Consider the following 19500-nt stretch of genomic DNA (forward strand, 5'->3'; position numbering starts at 1 on the left):
CTCCCTCTTTTTCCTCCGGTCACCAGGCAAGAACCCGACATCGGAAAATGGACTAGAAGCTGGCCAGATCGAAAGCCTCTCTCCTCTCTCTCTTCCCGTCTTCATCTTCTTCATCTCTCTCATAAAAGGGCAAAAAAAAAGGGGGGTCTTTTGCAAAGCTGTTGCACTTCCCCACCCATTTTCTGAAAGCCTGATCATCGAAAACCTTTCCTCTCCCCCCCAATCGTCTTTTCGGTGTGCCATCACCAAAACCCCCATTTTTCCCATCGCCGTTTGCTCACATTTCACCGTCGATTGAATTCCTAGGGTTTTTGTTGTTTGTTGAATTGAGATTGATTGATGTTTTTCGGAGTTTCTAATGGGAAATTGATGGTTGGAGATTAATTGGGAGTGTTTTTTCTGTGTTTTTGTTTGATTTTTGGGGATTTTTGATCGGTTTTGGAATTGATGATTGATTTTCCAAGTTTTGGAACACCACTTGTTTGAGGTTTTGCCCCAACCCTTCTATGCCTTGCGTGTTTTGGCTCTTTTGAGTGTTTGAGAGTGGTTCTTGGGGATTTTTTGCATTGAATCTTTTGGTGATTTGAGTGAGGTTTTTTTGGGGCTTTGGTCGTTTTTGCTGGTTGTTGTCCTGGTTCTGGCGACTGTGGTTTTGGCGAGAGACGAAGAAGATGAAGACGGAATTTTAATTAAAATTAATTATAAAAATAAAATAATTAAAATTGAAAAGGAAGATTTTTATAAAATTAATATTAAAGAGAGAAAATGGACACGTGACCAATGCAGAATGTTATATTTTTTTTTGTTGGATATAAAATTATCATATTATCTTTCTTTAAATGGATTTTACTAACAGATTTGGACGAAAGGTAGGTAATTGACGTTTTCAAACTTTTTGGGTACCCAATGTCTTTATAGCAAACTAGGGGTGGGTGCATTCGTTCGGCCAATTTAATACGATTGGGTTTATCCACCCAAACCCTGTACTCTGGAAATTCATTAGACCCACAAAACTGTGGAAACTATTATAGAGATCCTTGCCGTAATGCCGTTAGTTAAGAAATTTTGTGAGAAACGGTGTGATTTAACCAAAAGAAAGAAAGGTAGATCTGATTGGTAGTGATAGAAAGAAAGAGTGAAGAAGAAGAAGAAGAATGGATGGACCTGCAGAGAATGATTTTTGCTCGGTTTGCCATGGAAACTTCAACGTTCCTTGTCAAGCCAACTGCTCTCACTGGTTTTGCGGTGCCTTCCCTCTCTCTCTCTCTCTTTCTTTATCTTCTTCTATACCATTTGTATTATAATTAATAATTATTTGATTAGGTAACTGCATAATGCTTGTTTGGCAACATGGATCCACATTTCAACCATGTAAATGCCCTTTATGTCGTCGTCAGATTACTTTATTGGTTCCTACTCAGGCTTCAGTAAGTGATCGTCATAACCCTTCTGTTGCTAACACTCTGCAACAGCTTGAAACTTACAATCGCCTTTTTGGGGGCCGCACCAATGGTCTTATCCAGGTACTAAACTATTATTTTTCATACCAAGTATTCCCATTTCAGATACTTTAGTCTTTCATTCTCCTCTTTCAAGTTGGGAATTTTTGGTAGATATTGATATTTAGGCTTATAAATGGCACATTTCTCATATCTATTGGGGCAGTTTGATTGCCACACACCCTTTTTTTTTTTTTTTTTTTTTTTAATGTTAGTGTTTATTTATTGATAAAAATTTATAGGCTAAATTTCAGTAGAACGACTTGATATGATAAAAAGAGCGGAGAATTGGATTTATTGTTCCGACTTAAATGGTAATGTAAGAAAGTGTAAACTGTAGAAACAAAACTATAGCAGGGCCGCTGGCCTTGAGCATTGTACTCGTGAATGGACGCATCACACGTGTAGGAGGCATGGCATACACTTGACGGAGTTTGAACAGTTTCTGCATTCTCCATAGCTTTATAAACGCAGTTTAAGCTAGCATAAAGACTTATGGTTAGTTTGAAGAAGCTGGACAACTAACCCATCAATGGGGTTCTGAAAAGAAACCCCTTTCTCTCAAGTTCCAACTACCACATGATTGCTTTCAAGAAAAACCATTCTGCATTAGCCATTCCATCTCAATTATTAAGTTCCTACTCAGATCTTGCCAAATGACTGTTTAGTTTTTCAGTTAGTTGTCCCGTTTCCTATGATAATTTGCAGCTCTTCATTTGTCTGCATAACTTTATTTTCTGGTTCTCTGAAATTGGATTCTTTTCAACTGCCCAAAAAAGTATCTGGAGGTGATGCCTATGATTTTTCAGCACAAACCATCTGAAGATCAGGGAGATTCAACTTCATTTATAAGTTCCAAACCTATATCTGAACTGTGCTGCTGAATTGTAATTTGATGTACAAGTACTGGTTTTTAAAGAAGAGATTTGTGAGTTTTACTGAAATTTATGTTCATCTTGCATTTGCTACTTAAATAATCTATGGTACTATTGTTCGGCTATAAAATAGTTGCATTTCAAATTTTGACTTACGTAGAGCATGACAACCTCTAAAAGATACTAGTCAGTTATTTGGATCTACTTGCCACCATTGATATTTCTCTATTAATTCCTTGCTCTTTCTTCCATCTAGTCTAATCAGGTGTAATTATTGCTTTTTAAGAAGCTGGAATGTTTTATGCTAACTTATGTGGTTTTTGTTAATTCGTAGTTAATTTCTACAAACTCCTTTTAAATGTTCCTGAATTGTTCTTAATTCTTGTAATGAAGGGGTTGATTGGCATTGGAATACTATTTGCAAAACTTCTTTTTCATTCATTTATGATGAGTTCCACATTGTAAGTAGCATTTTAACAATTATAACTTTGAGATGCTTTATCCTGTTCTCAGAGAATGCAAGACCTTCCTTTTCTTCTGCGGAGATTGTTACGGGAACTGGTAGATCCTCAGAGATCACTTCCTCTTGTCATCAGAGCCCGTGTTTATATTACAGTTAAGGCACTGAGAAACCATGCAAGTAATTTTGGTAGTATTTTGTATCTCAGTTAATAATTTACTCTGAAAATCCATGCATGCTTGTATAGGTTTTGTGCAATTAGTATCAGTATGTTTTTGCTAAAAAGGTTTAGATGTTTTTGTATCACAAGATTATTCAGCATCTATGAGAAATTAATACAATCGAAAGTAAGTTAGACACTTATCATATAGATTTGGTTTAATCCATTAAGTAAAATGTTAAAGTACTGAGAGTAGAAAAAATAGTACTTTTCTTAGAATAAGGAAGTAAAAATGGTAATCTGAGGACTAGGGTTGACATTGTGATGTAGGAGGAATATATAATTTTTAGGATTAGTAGTTTTAGAGTTTTATTTCAATTATGAATTGATTTAGTCTTTTATTTTATTGTTTAATTAGGATTAGGATTAGGATTATAATTTCATTCATTGCTTTTCTAGGATTAGAATTATAAGAATTCTTATTTTCATGAGGATTTGGTTTGCCAAGCTTATAAATAAGTCTTGTGTGTCTGGGAAATATTAGAGTGAGTTGATGAATAAGTTAATTATTGATATTTCTTGAGTTTCTTGGTACCTCTTCTCCTAATATCTCCTTCCAACCTATCTAAATTCTCTCGTGTCTCCCTAATTCTTGATTATCTCTCTAATTATTCTTCTGCTCCCTCTATCACGTTATGCAAGTAAGAAACTGCTAGATCTTAGTTTCTAAAAGTCACAACAAATGGCACTTGCAACTGGTACAACCCACTACGAAATATATATGAATGGATCCTCTAAATTTGTGAACCACATTCAAATAATTAATAATAAATATTATCTTACCTAAACAATTTATAGTAATTTATATACGAAAATTACTTTCATAAATAGAATGATAACATCTCTTATCTACTGTTTTAAGTTTTCTAACATGTCAGACGTTTAGATTATTGTATTAACATCAAAGAAATGGAGAAAGATTTGTTAAATTGTTGTTTTGTATTTGCTTATCATTCTAAAGGATTCTCAACCTTCATGATTTTTTTAAATAAAATTTCCCCATTTTTTCCTTCATTTTCTGCAATTACATTATGCATAGTTTGTACTAGGGTTGTGCCACCATGTGCTATATATAATTTATTTATTGTTTCAAAAATTAGAATAATAAATAAATAAAATTATGTGAACGTAAAAGGTATAGTAGCTTTATTCCTTTTATATTATTAATTTACGTTTACACCATTTGTCTTATCACAATGGCATTTTGCTAAAACTTTCTTCTTTACTTTGATATTTTGGTGCTAACCCTGCTTAAATTAAATTTATTAATGATTGACTAATTGTTAAATTACATCAAGAATTATGGATCTTGTCTTGTAGAAAAGAAAGACATTGTTTAGATCTTCTTGCAATATTTGACAACATGTCTTCATTTTCAATAGTAACCTGATGTCATTTTGTAAGTTACTAGGTCTAACACACGGTCTAGAGAGCATCTGTGACCAGCCACAAAGGAGAACGAATTGTAGTATGGTTGTTAGTACTATTATAAGCAAATCAACTTGTGCTGAAAATTGACCCTATTTTGTAATATAGTACTTCATAAAGTACCTTAATAGATTTCGTAGGGTACAACTAATAACCTTAGTCTATCTTGTTGCATACTTTAACATAGTGCCAAGCTTTCTCTACCAAGTTCTTTCAAAATGAATCATAAACTTCACGTCATGATCAGCATGTGGATATTGGAGTTTTATGTACTCTAATCACCTCATTGAAGTTTAAATTAATTGATCAAAATACACTCTACTATGAGGACATGTAATGAACTCTGTCGTTCTATAAATGCATGAACTACCTATATTAAGTCATATCTTGCTGACCAGCTTGAAACAAAACCCACGCTAACATGCTACTAAGGCATTAAAAGGTATTGGTGAAGGGGTATATAAACCTCTATTTGGTGATTGGCCTTGAGCGTCCTTCTAGGCCCATTATTAATATCTTCCCTCAACTATAGCAGCATTTCACTATTTTAAAGTGCAGCCAACAAGCTCATCCTTGAGCTTTCTAGTGACTTGTTCTATTAGGAAGCAGTTGAGAACACAAGGTCAATTAGCTGAACAACTTGTTCTTTAAAGGAGTAATTGAGAATATTTCAATTAATAGTCATCTTTGTTATAAGAAGTCACTGCTGCAATCATGGTGTGATTCTTGACAAGCTTCACAATTTCCTGTGAACTTGCATATTCTCCATACAAATCTCTTTGAAACTGAAATACTCCTCGACCATCAATGTACACAAAATTTCTCCTTTAAGATATAAATTGACACCAACAGACCCAAACCGAAATTTATGAAAAAGGAGAAATCGAAACATGCATGCACGTTGATCAACAACAAACAGAGTTTTCAACACAGGACTGTTGTTGCTCACAAGGCAGAAGATGTGAAAATGGATATACATATAATATTTCAAGGTTAAGCAGCATACTTGTATCCATTGCAAGCAAACAGATATGCAAAGTCTCTGGTGGAAGAATCTTCAAAACCAAAAATATCAGAAAGCAAAAGAACACCAGTCCATTGTTTTTTCACTGCTTGAAGGATATAACTTGAATGCAGTCAGGACCCTCCCCAATGGAAAGTCCGCTCCACTAACTAACTACATGCTTCGTCATTTATGTCATCTTCCACTTCCACTGCACTACAGATACTTGAACATTGTATTCCTTGTAGCCATTTTGTAAAATTTATATTGCATTTCCTCTGAACAAAAACTGAAGCTTCACAGTCAGAAGCTATAAGTTTCTAAAAACCAATTAAGAAAAAGTTCCACTATAAATAATTTTCATATAAAGTTCATCTGTATGAAACACGATTGCATATATAAAACTTGTTTTTCCCAGCAATCTGAGAAAATATTGTACAAATAATAGAGTAAGTAAGATTAAACTAACCAACATTGCGTACACATGAGGGAACCTTGCAATAACATAAGGGTTATATCCAGGTCTTCATGATTTATTTGTAGTAAATTATATTTGAAGAATAATATTTCCTATATATTCTTTTGAAGAATATTATTTTAATAATAAAGACATTAATATAATAAATTTAGAACATGAGGTGTTAGTGATTTTGATGATTACTAAGTGGAATTTTATTGCATGCATTTGCACTGCAATGATGTAAACAAGAAGGAATAATTAATGTTATGGTCAAATTGCACTGCAATGATGTAAACAACAAGGAATAATTAATGGTGGGTCAAATTGCACTGGTTTTATGTTAAAATGTGGTTGTGATGCTTGAATGATAGGAGGATTTTGTTGTTGGAGCACAATGTTCATGGCACTGAGTCTTAGTGTCAACACAGCGAAGAAAGCTGTGGTGGATGACATTGTATGTGAAGGTTGCCAGAGAGAAAGGCGATAGCCAATTTTAACAGAGACCTTTTTCGTGTGTGTGTGAGAGGTCAGGCGAAGATGACACAGGTAGTACTACACTTAAAAACTTTATTTTACAAGCTATGCAGCACATAATGAATGGAAAGCTAAAAGGGAAAAATCAGTACAGTTAATGAAAATAAATAGTATGTATATCAATTTGTATATAAGAATTTGCATGTTTAGCATTACTTAAATGACTCTGGTATAACTTGCTGCCGTTCAGGCAAAATTCAGACAAACTGTCAAATGAGTACTGTCACAGGTGACCTTCATTCACTGAAGTTTGAAGGCAAGCATTTAAACCATAGTTTCCTTCGCAGGACAATTAAATCATTTCTTTTACTATAACATGGAAAAATAAACTCCCTTATCCATCCCAGCATAATCATAACAAAAAGTCAAAACTGAAACAGCATACTTCACCAGCATTATCACAGAGGTCAACAATATCAACAAACATATCAGAGGCAGTTAAAATACCATCTTCACTAGTAGCGACCAATATAACTATATGAATTTCGACCATACTGTCAAAAAAATACAAACTTTATCTAAGCAAATACAAAAATATTTTTAAGGGTTAATCATCATGTTTCATTGAAAGTTTCAATGCTAATGCTAAGAAAATACAAAAATATACACATGTTACGCATAAAGATTTTTTTTTTTTCTCGTTTATGTTTAGAATAAATAGATTGATGGTTTTTAAACTGTAAATCTAGGTGACATATGTACATAACTTACGGTTACCATAGATTCCATGATACACATAACGGGTCTAAATAGCAGATAACTATCATGTGTGTTCCAGTTTCCCAGTTATAGGAATTATTTAGAAAGTAATTTAGTCTTCAGTTTTCCCAATGTGCAAAAAGGTTAGCCATAAAGGGCAACTAGCACATAGAACATAATAATCAAAAGAGTAAGTAATTATAAATTGAAATCCCATTTGAGGGCTAAAGCAGCAAAATGCTCAAAAACTGGAAAGAAAAAACAATAAGAAATATTATTATAAATAGAAAGAACGTACAGATTGAGGAGTGGAAATGAAAGTAGAGAAGTGAAGGCGGCGGTGAAATGGGGTTCTGACAAATATGGTGATGCTGATGCTGGAAACAAGGGGGTTGAGGCCAGCCCCATATCTCTTCTCTCTCTGTCTACCTGTCTATGCGGCTTGCAGATTGGCACTAGATATTTCCTCTTGGATGGATTTTATTCGAGGCAAGCCAACGGCCGTAAACTAACCCCAAAGACAAGAGAGATATCTTTTCATGAGAAATTAGACTTTTCAAAATAGTTATTTTCAATTCACCTATGAAAATCGGGCTATTATTTATGATGACTCACTTAATTTTAAACTTGAGATCTCTTATATATAGTCTTTCTTATTAATTTTGATGTTCAAATGTCAAGGTTTTATTTAAAAGCCTAACACTAATGAAAATATTAACAACAAAAATAGTCTGAGTACACTAGAGTCTAGACTACCAAATCTAACACCATCTAGCATGAATTAATTAAATTGTTCAACCACAATATTAAATGTTAGATTATTGTGTTATAAAATTTAGTATGATCTACGTTATATATATAAATATATAATTGTTGGGTTTTTAAGAGTGTAATTAGTAAATCATTAGATTTATAGTTAGATTTATCCTTAAAAAAAAACAAGTTTAAAATTAATCTTTTAACTTATACAAATTTTAGAAAAATTATTGGTTAAAGTTGTATAAAAGCAAAAATAGCTAATATGTTGTGGATGCCATATAAATATTAATTGGCTTTAGTGTCATTAGAAAGGTTAAAAAGTTGATTGTGTATATGATACAGACCATCACTTGTTATCGCGCTTTTCGAATGCTTAAGTTGGAGAAGATAATGTTAGAAGATACCCAATATAACATGACTAATAAATGCATCATAAGCATGGTAGATCTTTATTTATTATTTATTTTTTTACCATTAATTTAAACTTGAAAGATCATGTTATATTTTTTTTTTTCCTGCTCTTTTACCAGTGATGGTTGATCTTTTCAATAATTATTAACAGAACGAATGTATTGTGATTGTCAATGCAAATGAAAGTTTTAATCTTAATTAAGTTTTGTCAAAGAATTTAATTATTTAATATGTACATGCCTCCCTCCCATAGATTACTGGATTTCTAAGGATTGATAGCGAGTGGCAGCTACCAGTGAAATATTATCATTAAGAAATTGTAGTGAATGATTAGCCTTCGTTTGTGTCTCTTAAATCCATTGCTGTTACTTTCTCTCTCTGCAACTTCAGCAATTTGATTGAGTTGCTCCTGCCAAGAAACAAATACAGAATCAGACAACTTATATTTGCCAAATTAATGGCTCTATCTTTTACAAGTTTCATAAAGAAGAAAGGTAGATAACCTGGAATAAGTGACACTTAAATTTACTATGACATTTTACAATAACATACTTTCAAGGTAAAGATCACATCGGCCCGGAAGATTAATGCGCATGAAAATAGTTCATGCCAGAATAATCTAAACCACATATATGAGTTAGTTTTTAATTTATAAATAAATTTTGCAAATCAGCCAAAAGTTGTAACAATATATAAAAGAGTAATGCTTTCTTTTGTGAAGAGAGAAGCATGACTATTGTTTCTTTTGATTTTAATGTTTTGCCTAATGTGATTAACCTTCAAGCAAGAGACATTTAGCATGATATAACTTGGAGCGCAGCGAGCAAGAGAAGTAAGTGAGAAAGGAAAAGATACACTCACTGATATCGGAAATGCTGCAAAGGATACACGCTCAGGTAATGATGGAATGAAGCTTCTTCACAATCTAAGGATGGTTCCTATCCGCCCACAGCAGAGAATTTAAAATGCGGGTCTGCAAAACTGCTTCCTTTGGAGCCTATTTACATAAAAAAATAATCGGACAGTCCATCTGAACACAAAATGGCAGTGAAAGAACAAATATTCATACATAATAATAGGCCACCAAGGGTAATAGTAATCATCAAACATTTCTGAGGGAAAAACATAAAGTATCTGTTATTAGCCTGTAACATCATTTTCAGATAGATCAGTATGCAAAATAACATAGAAAGCATCATGTTGGATAGGATCCTTTCCTGCGGTGATCAATGTAAAATTATACATATAGGAATGAGATCTTGTGACTTAAATTTTGACCCATTCATTCATCTTTATCAAATGGTTCAAATCAAAAGTTCAAATGTCACAGTAACAACTCAACTCTCTTACCATTGGATTAGATAACAAATGGCCAAGAGTTACAGTTTAGTAAAGTAAAAAAATTAAGTTGCATATACATATGTAAAGTGAGAGAAATGCATGTGCATACCTTTAGTTTCATTTCCAGATTATTCAGCTGTAAACAGCCTCCTTCACAGCCAAAACTTTTGAGTTCATATCACTTGAACTGTAGAGATTTCGGTCTTGCATTGGCATTACTTCACCTTTCAAGTAAGGATCTGCCTGCAAGATATAATCATAATGGGAAAACAAGAAAACATCACCATGACAAAACATATTGACTTAGTAAAGTTTGGAAAAGAAAAGAAGAGAGACATAGAAGGGAGAGAGATGTAATCAATGATCTATAATTTGTATTAATCTATTCTAAAATTTAACTAGCCTCCTCATCATATTATTTTGCTTCAATCTGATCCATGAGGATCTATGCCAATTAGAACCACGGTTCATGAAGCATCAGCCTTATCTAGAAGCAGCGTCGCTCTTCAAAACCTGAAGCGGTCTTCAAGAATCCAATCAAGAAGCACCTTCACCATTCAGTTCAAAATAGAGCACTAACTTTCAACAAAGATAGGAACATTCGACTTCATCTACTTCAGAGAACCCAAAGAAGTTTCAGTTTATAGTATGATGTCAACAGAAAATTTTGCAAATCATGACCCACTTCAGCGTCAAAGGGCACCACTAAAGCACCAATAACAGATTTGATGTTTTATGCAGTTTGGCCAACTTGTCAAGTTCAAATAAGTTGTGATCTGAAGTAGATAGGTTGTAGCCACCTTGAACAGCCTATCAAACTGTAAAGAGGAATCTACACCCAAATACCCCATATGATTCAAATGTGGGACTATGGTCTAGCCTAAAGTCCAGTCGTATTAATATCACTACTTAGAGGTTAATGATCAGTCCAAGAGTTTTAATGTAAAGTCAGAAGTCAGTCAAAGGTCTTAATATTCTGTTTTTCAAGACTCATTGTTATTCCTATTTCTTAAGTTTTTTAGTGCCTTCTAAGAGTCAGTTTAAGCTACATTACAGCATATGTAAGTTTGTAGTTTGTCTTTTGGAGTAGAACGAATTAATAGAAACTTTCAGCATCATCTTTTGGCTTGTGAGATGAACTTGTTGCCCCACAAACAAATAAGCATGAACCATTTTGCAATGTGTCCATATAATCCAAAGTCTCAACAGTTAGCTCTCCATTCTGATAAAAAATGTAGATGAGCATATAGGAGCACTATTGCACAGTGGGAGTTTAACTTTCTATTAAGTTTTCTATCACTCAACAATAAAACTTTGTTATTTGTTTTTCTGAAGATCAATGAATCAAAAGATTTTTTATTTTTTTATTTTGCTTCTCCATATCATATTTAGGTATGATGTTTAGGTTCTAAAAGTGATAAATGGACTAGTGATTGTGTGATGCAATCAATCCAACTTCTCTCTGGGTTTTCTTCTAATCGACCCAAACCAACATAAAGGATTACAACAGTTGTAATAGCAAAGCTCTCAGTGCATCTTGTACAAACAAAAATGTTGTATTCAGTTCTTCAAAGTAACTGAAATAACTGTACTATATTCCACTGACATCTCAAATAAATTATTTGTCTTCTAAATTCTTCATTGATTTGTGTGGGATCATCTTGATATTAAAGCAAAAGTCAAGCCAACTAGATGTGGACGTCATCCAATTCTTACATTATTCCCATTTAATACTTCACTTACTCCCCTTGTCTCATAATGAATGCGTTCATTTCCTGAAGCAAGATCCAACTATCCTTGTTTTAATAATTTACCAAAGCATAAGAGAGTCCCAGAGTGGCTGTAGATTAAGATGGCTCTCTCTTCCTTTTTCTCCATGAGCATTAGAAGGTAAGAGTGGATGTACACCAAGAGGATATCTGTTTCTTTTTGGTTGGAACTTGCAGCAAATGGCTAAAGAGGATGCAAAGCTTGAAGCATGAAGACACTCTTCCAATAATTGTAATCAAAACTTGAAACTTGGTCCTTCAACACAGTCTTATTCCATCTTCAAGGTTTTATATTGTCGGGCTGACTTAAATTGGACTAGAAAATTCATTAGTTTGATGTTATGCTATTCCAAACAAAAAAAGGCCATCTGAAAATTCGAGAACATGATAATGGAAGATTTGTAACTAATTAATAACCAATGTAAGTTGGCCAGCCACAGATGAAGCAAAAATTTCTAGATAGACATAAATAAAAAACAGAAATGAGTCTAACAATGCATGGCAATAAGTTAACAAAAGAAGGGCAATTATAATCTCAAATCAAAATTTTATTCACCTGAACAAAATGATGATCTTGACACGACCAACTCCCCTTATAGTGACTAATGCTCCAACATCTAAGCGTTCTAACTGCAAGTACAGAAACTAAGTTTGTTTATAAACCACTCTATCTTTTAATGTCTAAAAGTTATCACAAATTAGGAAAATTACATTTTCTATTAGAACCAAACAACCATATCGAGCAGCAAATGATGCTTCAGTGCTGACTCACTAATAGAAATAGGATCCAGCACAACATGCACAAAAAGCTTTTTCCTCAATAAAGACTGCAGCCATAAAATGGAGAGGAAAAAAAAAGTTATTGTTATTACTACTGTTTCAACAGTAATTAGAAGTTTTATGAGAAAATTAAATTACACTAAGAAAAAATTTCCAGTGAGATAAAAAATGTATTTAATGTGCAAAAATACATAGAAGTCCAACCCCTACCAAGCCTTACAAAGGTAAAGGAGTAAGGAGGAAAGAAATACGGATTTATGAATAAGAATGCAGAAAATACAATCTAGTGCTATAATAAAAAAAAGATAAAGACTAATATAAGCAAACTGTCAACCATAACTTGTAATAAACATATGTAAAACAATAAGAGAACATCCAACTACCCAAAGCAAACAACATTTCAAGCCAAATAATTGAAATAGAAAGTAATTCCTTAATTTCCTTTGAACTGGAAGCCCAAAGTGGTGCCAAATCAAACTTTATCTCAGAAATACTGTGCTTACTTCCGTATCCTCAAATAGGTTTTTGATTCCTATCAACCAAATTACCAAAAAAAGCTATAACCATACACTTCCCAGCACAAAACTTTTCCTTGACCAAATCCTCCATGCTTCTTAATGACTAGAGAATGAAATCATCTGAATGCCCTAGCAACTTGAAAAGCACAAGTCAAAACTTAAAGACAATGAAGAAAAATATGATTACTGATTCATCCTCCCCTGCCTCTTATACATCCCATCAATGTGGTTAAAAATTATAATCTACATTTTGCTTTAAAAGAGAGTTTTTAACACCACAAGGACACTGCACCTGCGAGCCACAAGCAAACGCATGCATGTCTCATAGATATTCAGAGGCGTTAACCCTGCCATGTGCAAACATCCATGCAAGAAGTTGAAAAATGCACTTTGGCCATCCAAATCAAAAGAGTGTGTGAGGGGAGACCAAACAGCAGTATATATCAAGCAAATAGCATCTTATATCCTCGCTCAGTTTCAAGAAACATTCGTGAGTGAAGCCAACAGAAATTATATTCCGAAATTATTTAATCATCAAATATGTACATAGTTTTATCATAATTTTTAATTAAAAAAATGTACTTAATTCTAAACATCAAACGTGATATAAAAATCCAGTACCTCCTCTAACAAAGCTAGATATCTGGCCTCATATAGATGCATATTTTTACTCTCGATGGAACAGAAACTGAAACCATAAACATAAATAAATAAATAATAAAGAATTCAGTTTCACATTACAACAAGTTTATACTTTTATACAATAATAATTTAAAGTAAGAGAAAAGGTAGAAATCAATCGTGCTAGAAAAAAGCGCTTTGATAAAGCACTTTTTCCCCCCCCCTAAAACAGGTAAAATTTATTTACTAAACATTAAGAGTAATTTAAAATGAAAAAAATAAATAAACTTTATATGTACAAACCAAACATAATAAAGTGAAGTTATTCTAAATTTAGTTTTGATAATATCAGAAATAGTCGCAAATGCATAGTAATTAAAAATTGATCAGGCTCAATAATATGAAGATACGTGAGAAAGAGAAGAGTTCACCTCGTTGGTGTTGAAAGGAAGAAGCGGGAGCTGGGAGGTTGCATTGGAGGAGAAACGGAGTCGTTTTTTGGAGATAGACTTAGCAGAAAGGGACAGAGGTGAGGAGTAGCAAGTTTTAAGGTAGCATTGAGAAAGAAGGAACATGAAAAACTCATTCTTGCTCACACAATTTGGCGGTTGATATCCTATCTTACTAGTACGGGTACTTGAGCCACAACTACGGATAGTTGGCCCAGCCCAAACACTAGTAGAACGTGTGGTTGGACTGTGATCAATGCTTTCTTTCTTCTCGAGAGTTTAGGGTGGGTTTAGTGTAGCCGGTGGATTTATTTGTTATTTATTTACTTTTTTTCTTTGCATTATAGGAATGAATTGGAAAATTAGATGGATAGAATTTAATATTCTTTAAAGCTATAAAGTCGAAATTACCTTTTCTATAATTTAAAAATATCCATATACCTCAATATCAGTTAAATTTAACGAAGAAACTAAGAAATAGCGGTTAAGGTCGTATCAAAATACTAGAGGTTTTAAAAAACTCTATAGAAAAAGGGGGTTTACCGTAAAAACCCAAATCTCAGCTAATTTAATTAATATGATTGAAATGTGTGTATAGATTAATTTAATAGGGGAATGACATGCACCTACCCAGAGTTTTCTGTAAAGACAAATTAATACCCAAAAAGTTTTGAAATGACAAATACCAACTTTCTATCCAAATCCGTTAGTAAATCTGTTAACTAAAATGGTATTATCGATATTTTTATCATTTTTGTGGGTAATTTTGACTTTTTATGTCTTAAGGTTGTGCATAAAAAATAAAAAAAAGTTGAAAAAAATTACATTAATCAAAATTAAAAAAATCCGTCAAAATCTCTTATCTTTTTCTTCTTCTCCCCCTTCTTTTCTCTTCACTTTCTCTTATTCTTCCCTTCTCTTTCTTTCCTTTCTCTCCCTCTTTTTCCTCCGGTCACCAGGCAAGAACCCGACATCGGAAAATGGACTAGAGCTGGCAGATCGAAAGCCTCTCTCCTCTCTCTCTTCCGTCTTCATCTTCTTCATCTCTCTCATAAAAGGGCAAAAAAAAGGGGGGTCTTTTGCAAGCTGTTGCACTTCCCCACCATTTTCTGAAAGCCTGATCATCGAAAACCTTTCCTCTCCCCCCCAATCGTCTTTTCGGTGTGCCATCACCAAAACCCCCATTTTTCCCATCGCCGTTGCTCACATTTCACCGTCGATTGAATTCCTAGGGTTTTGTTGTTTGAATTGAGATTGATTGATGTTTTTCGGAGTTTCTAATGGGAAATTGATGGTTGGAGATTAATTGGGAGTGTTTTTCTGTGTTTTTGTTTGATTTTTGGGGATTTTTGATCGGTTTTGGAATGAGATTGATTTTCCAGTTTTGGAACACCACTTGTTTGAGGTTTTGCCCAACCCTTCTATGCCTTGCTGTGTTTTGGCTCTTTTGAGTGTTTGAGAGTGGTTCTTGGGGATTTTTTGCATTGAATCTTTTGGTGATTTGAGTGAGGTTTTTTTGGGGCTTTGGTCGTTTTTGCTGGTTGTTGTCCTGGTTCGGCGACTGTGGTTTTGGCGAGAGACGAAGAAGATGAAGACGGAATTTAATTAAAATTAATTATAAAAATAAAATAATTAAAATTGAAAAGGAAGATTTTTATAAATTAATATTAAAGAGAGAAAATGGACACGTGACCAATGCAGAATGTTATATTTTTTTTGTGGATATAAAATTATCATATTATCTTTCTTTAAATGGATTTTACTAACAGATTTGGACGAAAGGTAGGTAATTGACGTTTTCAAACTTTTTGGGTACCCAATGTCTTTATAGCAAACTAGGGGTGGGTGCATTCGTTCGGCCAATTTAATACGATTGGGTTTATCCACCCAAACCCTGTAACTCTGGAAATTCATTAGACCACAAAACTGTGGAAACTATTATAGAGATCCTTGCCGTAATGCCGTTAGTTAAGAAATTTGTGAGAAACGGTGTGATTTAACCAAAGAAAGAAAGGTAGATCTGATTGGTAGTGATAGAAAGAAAGAGAAGAAGAAGAAGAAGAATGGATGGACCTGCGGAGAATGATTTTTGCTCGGTTTGCCTGGAAACTTCAACGTTTCTTGTCAAGCCAACTGCTCTCACTGGTTTTGCGGTGCCTTCCCTCTCTTCTCTCTCTTTCTTTATCTTCTTCTATACCATTTGTATTATAATTAATAATTATTTGATTAGGTAACTGCATAATGCTTGTTTGGAACACATGGATCCACATTTAACCATGTAAATGCCCTTTTGTCGTCGTCAGATTACTTTATGGTTCCTACTCAGGCTTCAGTAAGTGATCGTCATAACCCTTCTGTTGCTAACACTCTGCAACAGCTTGAAACTTACAATCGCCTTTTGGGGGCCGCACCAATGGTTATCCAGGTACTAAACTATTATTTTCATACCAAGTATTCCCATTTCAGATGCTTTAGTCTTTCATTCTCCTCTTTCAAGTGGGAATTTTTGGTAGATATTGATATTTAGGCTTATAAATGGCACATTTCTCATATCTATGGGGCAGTTTGATTGCCACACACCCATTTTTTTTCTTTTTTTAATGTGGGTTTATTATTGATAAATATTTATAGGCTAAATTTCAGTAGAACGACTTGATATGATAAAAAGAGCTGAGAATTGGATTTATTGTTCCGACTTAAATGGTAATGTAAGAAAGTGTAAACTGTAGAAACAAAACTATAGCAGGCCGCTGGCCTTGAGCATTGTACTCGTGAATGGATGCATCAACATTTAGGAGGCATGGCATACACTTGACGGAGTTTGAACAGTTTCTGCATTCTCCATAGCTTTATAAACGCAGTTTAAGCTAGCATAAAGACTTATGGTTAGTTTGAAGAAGCTGGACAACTAACCCATCAATGGGTTCTGAAAAGAAACCCCTTTCTCTCAAGTTCCAACTACCACATGATGCTTTCAAGAAAAACCATTCTGCATTAGCCATTCCATCTCAATTATTAAGTTCCTACTCGATCTTGAAATGACTGTTTAGTTTTTCAGTTAGTTGTCCCGTTTCCTATGATAATTTGCGCTCTTCATTTGTCTGCATAACTTTATTTTCTGGTTCTCTGAAATTGGATTCTTTTCAACTGCCAAAAAAGTATCTGGAGGTGATGCCTATGATTTTTCAGCACAACCATCTGAAGATCAGGGAGATTCAACTTCATTTATAAGTTCCAAACCTATATCTGAACTGTGCTGCTGAATTGTAATTTGTGTACAAGTACTGGTTTTTTAAAGAAGAGATTTGTGAGTTTTACTGAAATTTATGTTCATCTTGCATTTGCTACTTAAATAATCTATGGTCTATTGTTCGGCCATAAAATAGTTGCATTTCAAATTTTACTTACGTAGAGCATGACACACCTCAAAAGATACTAGTCAGTTATTTGGATTTACTTGCCACCATCGATATTTCTCTATTAATTCCTTGCTCTTCTTCCATCCAGTCTAATCAGGTGTAATTATTGCTTTTTAAGAAGCTGGAATGTTTTATGCTAACTTATGTGGTTTTTGTTAATTCGTAGTTAATTTCTACAAACTCCTTTAAATGTTCCTGAATTGTTCTTAATTCTTGTAATGAAGGGGTTGATTGGCATTGGAATACTATTTGCAAAACTTCTTTTTCATTCATTTATGAAGCTTCAACACATCACATATTAAATACTAGAGTAATACTAGTCTTACAAAGAGGCATACAAAGAGCCATACAAATAGTCAAATCCAGCCTTTGAAAGAAGGGAAAAAGAGAGAGAGAAATAGGTAATCATGAATTTTAAGGGTTGGATTTGACTCTTTGTATGGCTCTTTGTATGCTTCTTTGTAAGGCTAGTATTACTCTAAATACTATATTAACCTAGATTTGGACTTTCGTCTTAAACAATACTAATAATTCTTTCCTAATACGAATTAAGATTGTAAACGAACCGAGTCGAGCTGAGCTTTTGACTTATTGAGCTCGGCTTGTTTAATACAGTGTCGAACTCGAGTTCGAGCTGGTTAAGGCTCGCGAGCCCAATATCGAGCTCGAGCTCGTTAAGGCTCGAGGTCACCCACCCAAAAAAAAAAAAAAATTATGAACAGAGAATCATATCAAGTAAAAACCCACCCAAAATCCTTTAAACGCAAAAGCAAAATCCCACTTTGCAAACTTCATGCTCCTTCTCTACCTTCCTTAAAAGTAGCAAATTAAACACAATGGCAATACAGAAAAACACCAAAGTCCAAATGGGTATGCTTCAAAAAGAACAAAAGAGGCAAACTTTGAAGCATCTCAACCAATCTCACCATACATTCATTACAACCACAGAAACCCCATCCAGTAACTCCTGCCAAGCACTTTCATTTTTGGTGACTTCTGAGTAAAGATTGGATTTTTTCCATTAAAGATTAGGATTAAAAAAAAAGAATAAAAATTTGCTAAAAAAGCAGTAAAGAAAGGTAAAATCAGAAGAAAATATGGGTGACATTAGCAGAGATATTGAGAGAGAAATTAGGCTGAAATAAGAATTGGGTCCCTAGAGAATGGAGTAAAGTAATTAAGTTTAAGTGGGTTGTCAGGAGTCTTGAAATTGATCTGGTGTATTGACTGTATTCGTGTTATACGAATTTGCACTTTGGGGGGGAAACTATCATTTTTTTAAACTTTTTTCACTGAAAAATGTCAATTTAATACCTCATGGTTTAAAAAATCACTAAAGCACCCTGCGTAAGTGCACAGTATTTACGCTGGACCAGGCTCACGAGCCCAGGAGCCCAGCTTCACTGTGTTCGAACTCGACTCGGTTAACAAACCGAGTCGACTAAATAATAACCGAGTCGAGCTCTAACTGAGTCGAGCTGAGCCGGCTCGGCTCGTTTACAGTCCTAATACGAATGCTGTAAATAGTTGAACCATAAGATCAAATATTGCACTTAGTAATGATAAACTACTAGTAGCAATATCTGCATTACCAGTAAGATGAAATATACATTAAGATTGTAATAAACATACAAAGCATTTAATTGTTTACAGCCAAACCATCGTGCAGCCAATTTCTCATCTTTGTAAAAGCCTGTTCTGCATCTACATCTTCTTCCGGAGAAAGAGGCCGATGAGCAAACCCATGACCTCTTCCCTCAAAAATCACCACCCTGGATCCCCCGCCAATCCTCTTCTCAATATCCTTTAAGATACTAACTGGACAAAGAGGATCATTATCCCCTGAGATGAGCAAGACAGGTACCTTGACATTAGATGCTAGAGATTGATCTATCCTTGTTCCATAAAAGGAGATCCCAGTGCCAAAACAAGAACCTTGATCCCGAGCTAGAACCTCTATGACTCGGCCACCCCCAAAACAAAAACCAATTATACCAAGCTTCTTTGAAATTCCTGCAGCCATAAATTCATCAACCAACCATTTCGTTGAGGTGGCAATGTCTTTTGCAATCCTCTGGGCATCTTGGCTTGCCATCCACCGTTCAAACATGGCCTTAGGCCGGTCCTTTGACCATGGATCCCCACGAAATAAGTCTGGAACAAGAATACTGCATATTTGTTCAACAAACAGAAGGTAGCACAGACTAAGAATTTTTGAAAAAGGGAGAACAATAATGAGTGGAAGAATATAAATT

General features: G+C 34.2%; 2 protein-coding genes and 1 pseudogene across 2 annotated transcripts; 1 reads left to right on the forward strand and 2 right to left on the reverse strand.

The window, feature by feature from the left end:
• The first annotated feature begins 1063 nt into the window (after positions 1 to 1063).
• LOC116125879 (E3 ubiquitin-protein ligase RNF170-like) lies at positions 1064 to 3046 on the forward strand. The gene is made up of 3 exons (XM_031411594.1): positions 1064 to 1245; positions 1324 to 1523; positions 2888 to 3046. Exons 1-3 carry the CDS (start codon positions 1155 to 1157, stop codon positions 3044 to 3046), a joined length of 450 nt encoding a protein of 149 aa, XP_031267454.1. The 5' UTR covers positions 1064 to 1154.
• A 5556-nt stretch (positions 3047 to 8602) lies between these two features.
• The window catches only part of LOC116125911, a 21000-nt pseudogene continuing 10102 nt past the window's right edge, over positions 8603 to 19500 (reverse strand).
• LOC116125912 (carboxymethylenebutenolidase homolog) lies at positions 18841 to 19481 on the reverse strand (the record flags this gene model as incomplete). The annotated part of the gene is made up of 1 exon (XM_031411626.1): positions 18841 to 19481. A coding segment is annotated over one exon (597 nt), but the record flags the coding sequence as incomplete, so codon positions are not given.

The sequence above is a fragment of the Pistacia vera genome, unplaced genomic scaffold (assembly GCF_008641045.1).
Source record: "Pistacia vera cultivar Batoury unplaced genomic scaffold, PisVer_v2 Contig173, whole genome shotgun sequence".
Lineage (NCBI taxonomy): Eukaryota > Viridiplantae > Streptophyta > Magnoliopsida > Sapindales > Anacardiaceae > Pistacia > Pistacia vera.

Bases quoted from the DNA above. Each gene is read 5' to 3' on its own strand.
- LOC116125879 (XM_031411594.1), top strand. From the start codon at position 1,155: ATGGATGGACCTGCAGAGAATGATTTTTGCTCGGTTTGCCATGGAAAC. The intron at 1,246-1,323 runs GTGCCTTCCCTC...TTATTTGATTAG, and splicing joins CTGCTCTCACTGGTTTTGCG to GTAACTGCATAATGCTTGTT. The intron at 1,524-2,887 runs GTACTAAACTAT...TCCTGTTCTCAG, and splicing joins GCACCAATGGTCTTATCCAG to AGAATGCAAGACCTTCCTTT.